The following is a 10,846-nucleotide window of genomic DNA, read 5'->3' as shown; positions in this document are numbered from 1 at the left end:
CTCATTTTTGTTAACTGATTTATTCATCACTTTCATTGATCATAAATAAAAGAACATCAAAATATAGACTAAACAAACCAGCAGTATAACTGAATACATACAGTGTAATGATAGAAAAGAAAAATAGAAAATAACAAAACTGCAAACAAAAAAATGAACAACAATTCCAAATATGCATAAAAATACTCACAGTAATATATAATTCTATTAATACAGCTGGCCTTTAGCAGCCTTTAGTCTTGAGTATTCAAGAGGAAAGGGTGGGGTTGGGGGCGGGGGTGTGTGTGGGGGGGGGGGGAGTGGTCCAAATTCTTGTATATCTCTCCTCCCCCATCTAGAATAAAAATCCCCTACCTCCATCCCGCCCACCTCACAAACTAAACCAAAACTAAGAGATGACTGTCCAAGACACACAACCAGGCAAAAATACTGGTCTCTTAATACATGCACAATCAATTCTTCAAAAAGATAATGGACTGGGCTTGATAAAAAGCTTGCAAGTGATCACATCAAAAATGTGTTGTTTGTCAGAACAATGCACGCTCAAAGCATGCATACACTGCAAAAAATAAAAAATGATAATAATAATAATAAAACAAATAAAAATTAAAAACCCCACTTTTTTCAGTGTTAGCTTAAAAAAAAAAAAAGAAAAAAAAAAGAAAGAAACATCCCAGGTAATGTGATATCCAACTCAAATCAAGGCTATTTATTTATTATTATTATTATTATTACTACTACTTTTTATATTATAATTATTATTTATTTATTTATTTATGTACGCTTATAGTTGACTTCATGAAGTTTTTGCACCTTATACATATTATTAGTAGTGGTAGTAGTAATTTTTTTTTATGTATCTATCTATTATTCATTCACCCCTTATTTTTTAATTTTTTTAATATTTTTTTATAACTTTTTATATATGTATATATATTTTTTTTTTCTCAAGGCCTGACTAAACGCGTTGGGTTACGCTGCTGGTCGGGCATCTGCTTGGCAGATGTGGTGTAGCGTATATGGATTTGTCCGAACGCAGTGATGACTCCTTGAGCTACTGAAACTGAAACTGAAACTTAGCTGCTCAGCTCCTGTTTAGACCCAAGAGCACTCAAATGCTCAGTCACACAGGCTAACACTGCACGAGTCTACGAGTGAACTGCTCCAAATTCTGTGGTCATTCATGCAGTTCTGTCCACCTGCGTCAAAGCCTTCAGAGTTGGCGGATATCATGAAGATGGTCAATGGAATAATGTGGTACAAAGTGACCCCCCAAAAAGTGCAGGGTCTGTTTTGGTGGCTGGCCTCGTCATATTCAAACATCTGAGTGCACTGGTGTGAATTAAACTAGCAGTCACCAGTATTTTCTCCCCCTCCACTAGACCTTGGGTGGTGGTCTGGGTGCTAGTCATTCAGATGAGACAATAAACTGAGGTCCTGTGTACAGCATGCATTTAGCGCACGTAAAAGAACCAATGGCAACAAAAGGGTTGTCCCTGGCAAAATTATGTAGAAAAATCCACTTTGATAGGAAAACAACAACAACTGCGGGCAGATAAAAATACAAAAAAAAAAGGGTGGCGCTGTCAGTGTAGCAACGCGCTCTCCCTGGGGAGAGCAGCCTGAATTCCACACAGAGAAATCTGTTGTGACAAAAAGAGTAATACAAATACAAAATAGCTCCTCAGGGACAGCTGGCACTGGGACAGCAGCGAAACAGGGACAGGTGTAGCTGTGCAGTGGAACTTTGGGAGGAGCAGCGTGCGAATTATGCCAGCACAGAAGACAGAGCAGTGAGACAACAAGCAAAAATGAATAACACAAAAACAAATGAACAAAAGTGAAACTTTTGATGCCTTTAAGTTTTGGCGACAGCCTCACAAAGCAAGTCCTAACTGTCTAGCCATCTCTGATCTTAAACACTGACTAAACACATAGTATCAAATCTACTGCAGTGCTCATCAGTATTCATTCATTCACCACATCATGCATGCCTTGGATCAAAATAACCAGTACCTCTCACCCACTCTTGACTCCAAAATGTCTTTAAAGGAAGACTAAATGAGAAACGATAAAGCTATTCCTCCAAGTGCTATGATTTGCTGCTTTTTTTTTTTCTTCCTTTCTGTTTTAATCACTGAGAAAAGCGACAACTAATCCAAAAATTATTACAGTATGCTGCTGAAGACACTGAAAATATCACAGCAAATTCAACATGCATGGAGTTCTTAAAGTACACTACCTTTCAAAGGGAAAACCAGTTAGTTTGATTCAGTCTAACACTGACCTGGTGAAAACTTCGATGTTAAGCATGGAATGTGTCCTCACAAAACTGTCAAAATATCACTAATATCACTTAAAGGGAAAAGACGTTAAACTAAAGAACGAATGAACTGTCAAAACAGATAAGAAAAAGAAACAAAATAAAGCAAAACAAAACAAAAAAGAAGACACACCACAGAATCTCCAGCCATCAACCCTCATTTATGATCAGTCACTGTGAATCCCATCTTTTCTCTGCCCTATTTGATCTTGTTATGCTGTGAAACTCAGCATTATTCCCCCATCCATTAAAAGCAGAATGTAAAAAAACACAACATTTAAAATAAATATTACGAAAAAAGAAAGACACACAACCCCAAAATATGCAAGTGCATTTTCCCTCTTCTGTCCAACAAGGTGGTATGTTACTGAGGTAGTAACTCTGTGTTTAATGCATTTAAACATTCACACTCTCCACTCTTCCACCTCCATTTTTCACACACACACACCCAGCCAAAAACCCCTCGCTCTTCTTCCACGCATGTGCAATATCATTATTTGCACACTTTGCAATACAATAATGATCAACAGAAAGTATGTATGTGTGTGCCATGACCTTCATCATTCATAAAGCCAAAAACATCCACATTTAAAAGATTGAGTCTTCTGCCCTTTGGTAAAGACAACTTAAAGCTGTAGCTGCTCTTCAAGGTGAATTGGAACCATGGGTCAAAGTGGAGATGGTGATGAAGCTTGACTAGCAACAAGTCTCTTTTTACTGATCAAAAAAAAAAGTTTTCTGATTTAATTTCTTTCTATTCTGGTTTGTGCAAGGGAAAGTTAATGTGACAAGTTTAGATTATGAGAGTGAGTGACTACATTTTACAAAACTCAGTTGCACAACATACTGCAATTGTACAACAAACTCCACATACATTACCAAAAAATAAAACAACAACAAAACACAATACAAAATTTTTTTTAAAAGCCAGCCAGCCACACAACTATGCCCCAAACAAAAACAAAACAAAAAACGCCATCCTCTTAATCACAATGGCAAATAAGAATGTAACGTGCCACACAGCTAGGAAAATCACTCACTACCTACTTGCAACAACTACTGGCTCTATCAACCGACAGCAGTCCTTTCATAAAATTCATTGGCCCTCTCACTCACAGTCTGATGGACAAATAAGGTGGAAATTTTTGGTTTTACTTTTTTTCACATCAATTTTACAAATAAGGTTGACATTTTTTGTTTTACATTTTTTTCACATCAACATTATGAAAGTCTCTCCATATAGACATACACCTGTGTGTGTGTGTGTTTGGTTTTACTGCGGTTTGGTTTTTTTTTTTATCTAGAGGGATCTTTGTGGCTGTTTTTGCGTGGAGGTGAGTTCACTAAGACTTTAAGTATAATAAAATCTACCTTTTCTTCAAGTTTGTTGTTTTTTTCTCTTTGTATTTTCGTTTTACACAAATTCTGAAGTATGTCCATATCTACCTGGTTTTGTTATCATCCCCTTTTAATTCACCTGTATTTTGCTCCAGGGAGAGGATTTTTACATCCACTTCTCCTGAGATGGGACTCAACCAAAATTAGTTAGAAGAGACGGAACTGAGACTCAACCAAAATTCATTACTGTTCCTATTCCACCAGACCCTGAAAGGTAGCTTAGGCGTTATGCTTTCAGCATGAGTTTTGAAAAAGCTCCTTTTTTTCAGCATGTGTTGTCTGCATGAAAGAACTTGGGGCAACATCTGAGTTACTTCTGATTGGATTCTCTTCTTACCGAAAGTCCATTTTCACAAGTTGATAAGAAGTTGATAGCTGCTTCAGGAAAAATATGTATGGTAGAACATGTTCTCCACATTCAAAATGATCTAATTCAACAATTAATGTCTTCTAAAGTGTGTTGCGCAGTGCAGTACAGTACAGCGCTGTACTGTTCTGCACTGTACTGCACTACACTCTTCTGTATTGCACTGTACTGCACTGCACTGTACTGTACTGCACTGTACTGTACTGTACTGCACTCTTCTGTACTGCACTGTACTGTACTGTACTGCACTACACTCTTCTGTATTGCACTGCACTGTACTGTACTGTACTGTACTGCACTGTACTGTACTGCACTGCACTCTTCTGTACTGCACTGTACTGTACTGTACTGCACTACACTGTACTGTACTGCACTGTACTGTACTGTACTGTACTGCACTGCACTCTTCTGTATTGCACTGTACTGCACTGCACTGTACTGTACTGCACTGTACTGTACTGTACTGCACTGCACTGCACTCTTCTGTATTGCACTGTACTGCACTGCACTGCACTGCACTGCACTCTTCTCTACTGCACTGCACTGCACTGCACTACACTGTATTAATCTGCACTGTACTGTACTGTTCTGTTCTGTTCTGTATTGTACTGTACTCTACTGAGCTGCTGTCCTCTGAAAGAGAAGCCAGAACCTGACAACCAAAAGTCTGCAGTGATGAAAAAGAAACACAAAATGCAATGCACTTCAAAGTACACAAGACAACGCAATGCACAGCTGCACAACACAAACATGACAATGACTAAGAAAATCCCAGAGACTGAGCAAATCACAAGTCAAAGTGATGACGTAGAGTGGAGGACGCCCAAAGAATGGACACTGGACATGATGTGATCAATAGCTGAAATCCTTTGGTCCACTCAGAGGAATACTCGGGCGCAGGGTGTGGTCTCTAACTACAGGAGGGACTGTTCTATCATGATGCTGTCATAGCCGCTGGGAGGCTGGTGGTAAAACTTGTCAAACTGCACGTCCAACACAGCTCCGCTATCCACTGCAACAGGTGGTAACAGGTACTTAGTCACAAATGGGACTTGTCACAGAAACTGTCATGGGGTAAATGATGATGAACATCCATCAAGCACAAGTGTGTGTTTGTGCTACAAATACACACACACAACGCACACAGATACACACACACACATGCGCACGCATGCACTTGCCCCCATCCCAAATCTCCTCATACACACAGCTCACATGAAATAAAATGTACATCAAACACGAAACTTCCTAAGTAAAAACGTTAAGTTCAACACAAAAGAATTAAGATTAATACTAGCAGTATCATATTCCTAAAACAAGCTCTTAGAGAATGTGCGGGGGGGTTGGCGTTGTTGAGAGGGCCAGAAATAGAGGGCCCAGAGTGTCCGCGAATTGATTGTGATCGCGCCTTAATCTTAGCCCGATCTCCCAATCGAACCATATAATTATGTGAACTGGTTGAAGACAAAATTTGACAAAAAAACAAGAACGCCAGAGAATCGACAGACAGACAGAAAATATGAAAAAACTTAGCCATATGGAGAGCACATGAACAGGAGTCATAATGGCTGCTGGAAAAAAAGGGCACTAGCCAGCAGGACAAAGGGAAGGTTACCTACTTCCAGGAGGTTATCGGCCGTAGTTTCGTTTTCTCCGCATAGGCGGATAGTAGTTTGCACAGGACAGGAATGTCAGACCCCTGCCGGAGTCTGCACTAGTTGAGTCACGTTTAAGTATGTGTAATTAAATAAGCTCTTACAGGATGTTCTGAAATTAGGACTGAACTGTATTCTGTTTACGTAGACAAAGACAGGGACAGAGATATGGGCAGGGGAGAAAGAGAAATGGCTCTAAACAGACATCAAATTATGTTCCACCTAAATAATCTTTAAATTCAGCCAAAGTTTCATATGTAGTTGTTCGTAATCTGTGTGTGTGTGTGTGTGTGTGTGTGTGTGTGTGTTTGTGGTCCCCTAAGTGTGTAGTACAACATGAGTGACAAGCAGTCTGCTGGTGAATGACATAAACAACACAAAGCAATCTGCTCTGTAAAGTGTCATGAACCCAGTAACATTCGCTATAAACACCATGAGCATCAAAACATTCTGCAATGTATATGTCATGAACATCATAACAGTCTGCACTGCTGGCCTCAATGTCTTGCCATGTTTCTTTGTCACCCTTGTCCCATCTTTTGTGTGTGTGTGTGTGTGTGTGTGCGTGTGTGTGCGTGTGTGTGCATGCATGCATGTTTTGTTTCCTCGACTGCATTTTTCCTCTTTATAATGATAATCTTTTTCTTCCCATTCCTTTTGTAATTTACTTTACACCTTTTCCCCATTCTTTTGGCCAAGAGGGATTTGGGAAGTCAGCACTGGGATGGTCCCCAAAGGCCAACTAGCCCCCAAGGCTGCAGTACTAAGAGACAGTGCAATTTTACCTCCTAGTTTGAGAGTCATAGTCCTTCACAAAATACTAAGCTGTAAATGAATTCCCACTGCAGTGGAGAAACCATTGATCAAATAACTCACTTTGCTGTTGGCCCAACTATAAGTTTTTATCAGTCTCTGAAATGAGAGCCGAACAAAAAAGACCACTGAATTCTCGAACCTTTTTTTTCTGTATATTTCATGATTATAGGGACGATGATGCTATAGGTAGTATAGATAGATCCGTTTATATGTGAGACTGTCATTTGACAAGGGTGTATTTTTACATTCATTAGATACCCTGGTGTAAATAAAGCCCAAGACACCAGTAGAGTTCATCAGCACACTCTCAGTCTCAAGGACATTCATAAAGAAGATGACTCCTGTTTTGTTACAGGCTTTCCATTTCAACCAGAAACACAGTCCGCTGCGGCTTGGAACCAGCCACAGACTGAAAAACCACATGCTTCTGATGGGACATAAAATGGGAACCATGCACCCCTTAACCGCCACCACGCTCCCCCACCCCCACCCCCTCTCCTCCTCCTCCCCCACGCCCGACCCCCCCCCCCCCCCCACAACCTGGAAAATCATCACTTTACTACTAAAAAACAACAACACACACACACAAATCAGGATGAGACAAGCAAACTCACAGCATATGCAATGTGTACACACACACACACACACACAACTCTGGTATACCATAGAAGACTGGGAAGACGGTGCCTTTGATGCCCAAGAAGGGCGTGGAGAGAGGCATACCATTGAGGAAAAAATTCATCTCAATGTGGTCATATGTGATTCCCTGCACACAGTGAGAACCAGTTACACTATGTAATGAAACGCAGCTGTCTCATCCTACAGCTTATACAACTCACATGCTGTTTTGTCTTACTATTCCCCAAATTAAAAAAAAATCAATAACAATTACAACAAAAATAAATGGTTATTTAGTGATCCCAGAAGATATTTGTTCCTTCTGAATACGCAATGCATCTACAGTGTGTGCGCGCGCGCACGTGCGCGCGGGTGTGTGTGTGTGTGTGTGTGTGTGTGTGTGTGTGTGTGTGTGCATGTGTATGCCTCTATATATGTTTGTATGCATGTGCATGCATGTTTTCCTTCACTGATTTTTTTCTTTATCATGATATTCTTTTTCTTTCTATTCCCTTTGTAATTATTCACTTGTCTTTGCTCCTCCTGCTTTGACATGACAATAAAACTTTGCTAAGCTAATAAGCACACATCTCACAAAAACTGATCTAAAAGAAAATGGAAAAAACACAGAACACACACCAAAATGCCCCTTCCTGAGGCAAAAAGGCAGTTAGATTGTTTCACTTTGAACAATAAATTATAAAAGTTTGCTCAACACACATAGCTCACAAAAAGCTTAATTGAAATGTAGCCAAGCGCTCAGCTAGTTACAAGTTTGATGACTACAACAGCAAACTACACAGCACAAGCTGTTGCAGACGACATTTCGCTCTTGACCCCAACTGTAGTCACACAGATCTGGTTTAATAAATGTTTGAAGCATATGCTTTATTCAAATTTTTAAACGGCGTCGCACATCATGCGCCAGTCATGATCAGTAGGTCAAGTGCAATATGTTGTCTGCAATGGCTTGTGCTGTGAAGTTAGCTACTGTGGTCATCGTAGCCGGCTGGGCGCTTGCCTACAGAAAGACAGAGGAAAAAAAAGCCAACAGTCACTCACTAAAATGTCCCCTTCCTGAGGCACTTCAGGCAGTTTCCCCTTCTGCTCCCCATTGTGAAACATTGTGCCATCCTGACGCAGGACCCAAGAGTCAGTGTCTGCTCCCAGCGGCACAGTGTTGATGTTGCATTTCCGTGTTGCTAACCCCATGCCCCATATACCTGACAGGAGATGGGCAAATTTATTGTTGAAAAAACAAAGAATAAAAAAATCAGTTCTTCGTTATCCATTTCACAACACCATACAAAACAATATAATACAGTTAAACTTCAAATTTAATTCAGAAAAAACTGATTCACAAAAACACAATACCTGCAATCAACAACACAGTTCCAATGCAATACAATAAGCACAACAGTATGAGAAAAACATAAATCTGTAAGCATTTGACAGGATGTGACACACTATTCCTCAACTGACAAAGATTCATACACACACACACACACACACACACACACACACACACACATGTAACTGTAAAGTCAGGGGCACCAAAAAATGACAACAGACCTGTACACTGTATCTTGATTTCAAAGTAGGCTTTGTTCTGCGCAATAGGGGCACTGGCTAGAGCTGCTCCAGTACCACATATTCTCTTCCCATTTTTCACAATCACCACATCATTTCCTGAAAAGAAAAAAAAACAATAATATTTGAGGCAGAGAAGGAGAGGGGTAGAGTCCTCTACACACACAATACTAACACCATTGACCATAAGTGTGCACACACATACACACATACAACAAAAGTTCATATTTTCTGCCTAAATGTTTAATGTTCAAAAAGCAACAGTGTCAAACATGTTTCATTCCATTTCAATTCATTTGATCAGTAAAAGTAAGTTTGAAGTAGGTTGTTCATTTTACAATTTCAGTTTCAAAGCTAATTCTTTTTTTTTCTTTTTTTAAATGGACTTCAAATGAACATTCTCTCATATTCATGAAAAAGCGTTTTTTTTCAGTAATGATTGTATCTCATCCCACCATGCTGGCAGCCATTCTGTTTTCGGGGATGCTTGTGTGATTGTGTATGTGAATGTGTGTGTGTGTGTGTGTGTGTGTGTGTGTGTGTGTGTGTGTGTGTGCGTGTGTCTATCTGTGTGTGTGTGAGTATGTGTGTGTATGTTACTGTGTGTGTGTGCGCGCGCGCGTGTGTGTGTATGCACATGTGTGTGTGTGTGTGTGTTGTGTGTGTGTGTGTGTGTGTGTAGTGTGTGTTTTAATTTAATGTGTGAGAGTGTGTGTGTGTGTGTTTGAGTGTGGGTGGGTGTTTCTACTTGCGTAAGCACACAGTAAGTGCTTGTAACGTTGGTTTTAACAAAAAACAATGATCGGTGGCAATATCAAAAACAGATGACAGATGATGACTGTGATCTGATGTCAACTTGACAACTCATCACCTGCGTCACGCGGTGTTAGCTCAGCTTCCTAGTTTGACTGAACAAAAACAGAGTTTAAGACTAATGTGAGGAACAAATGGTTAGCTCACCAACATGTGACGTGTCTAGTCTGACAACTGGTATCTCTCTGAGCGGCACATGACCGGCTCCAAAACCTCCATCTCGACAACATCGAAAGCAGAAGATGTAAGAAGCCATCTTGTTTTGGACCGGAAATAACTCTTCACGTTAGAAGTAAGATCTGGTGGTCCAACAGAGCTTCAGAAGGGGGTGGGGGGTGGGGGAGAGAAAAGACACTTCAGGGCCGAAATGTTGCCATCAACCCCCCAAAAGATCCGCTTGCAGAACAGCCACTGAGGAACGTGACATAGTTGAGAAAGCAAACTGAATTCGAACGCATAAAATTGTTCGGTGAATAACAAAAATATCCCCAAAAGTAGCTTTTTCTTCAGCATGGTCTCTTATATTTATCAAGTTGCCCAAACCCAAACTAACCACACGAACCGAAACTGGTCCACTGGTAGCTGTTTCTTCAGCTGTTTGCATGGTCTCTTATATTTACCAAGTTACCCAAACACAAACTGACAAAACGAACCAAAATCAGTCCATTTCCATCCATCAACTTGCATTTCATGCACGAATCCCATCTACTTTCTTTTGCGTTCGACAGCTACGCAGTCAGGAACGAAGTCCGAGGGATGCCACAAACTCGGACGTCTGGCGAAGATCGGCTACCGTCCCCCAGAGCTTGGTGTTGAGGTCCGCACCCCCAGGCCAGGACTGCTGCCGCATCTTCTCATACAGGGGGCAGACTTGGAAAATATGGGACGGGGTCTGGTCAGCCTGGCCGCAATCACATAGGGATGTGGCTGCCACTCCAATCCTCTTCAGGTGTGCTCGGAGGTCGCAGTGTCCTGTGCGAAGGCGGTAGATGGTAGTCTGGTGTCTCCTCTCCAGTGTCCTGATGGGATCCTGGTGTGCTTGGTAGCCACCGTTCTGGGGGACCCAGCCTCTTCCGAATCTGCTGCGGAGGAGAGGTTTTGCTTCCTCATACGTGGCAGGAACGGTTGGCTGTGTGAGCTGGCTTCCTTCCTTAGCAGGTGGTCTGCACGCTCATTGCCTGGGAGGCCTACATGGGCAGGTACCCACTGGAGGGTCGTTGGGGCTGTTTGGGTAAGGGTGTGAGGGCAGTCTTCTGAGCTTCTCTC

At 41.1% G+C, this 10,846-nt stretch overlaps 1 protein-coding gene across 1 annotated transcript; it reads right to left on the bottom strand.

Moving 5' to 3' along the window:
- Positions 1-2,106: 2,106 nt before the first annotated feature.
- On the bottom strand, positions 2,107-9,840 carry LOC143289083 (SPRY domain-containing protein 7-like). The gene is made up of 5 exons (XM_076597923.1): positions 9,728-9,840; positions 8,750-8,866; positions 8,240-8,400; positions 7,223-7,325; positions 2,107-5,100 (listed from the first exon to the last, which is right to left on the bottom strand). The coding sequence occupies exons 1-5, from the start codon at positions 9,834-9,836 to the stop codon at positions 5,003-5,005; spliced, it is 588 nt and encodes a 195-aa protein (XP_076454038.1). The 5' UTR covers positions 9,837-9,840; the 3' UTR covers positions 2,107-5,002.
- Between the last annotated feature and the right edge of the window lie 1,006 nt (positions 9,841-10,846).

Source organism: Babylonia areolata, chromosome 13 (assembly GCF_041734735.1).
Source record: "Babylonia areolata isolate BAREFJ2019XMU chromosome 13, ASM4173473v1, whole genome shotgun sequence".
NCBI classification, from domain to species: domain Eukaryota; kingdom Metazoa; phylum Mollusca; class Gastropoda; order Neogastropoda; family Buccinidae; genus Babylonia; species Babylonia areolata.
Note: the sequence above shows the minus strand (reverse complement) of the source record. Positions and strands in the feature narration are given on the sequence as shown.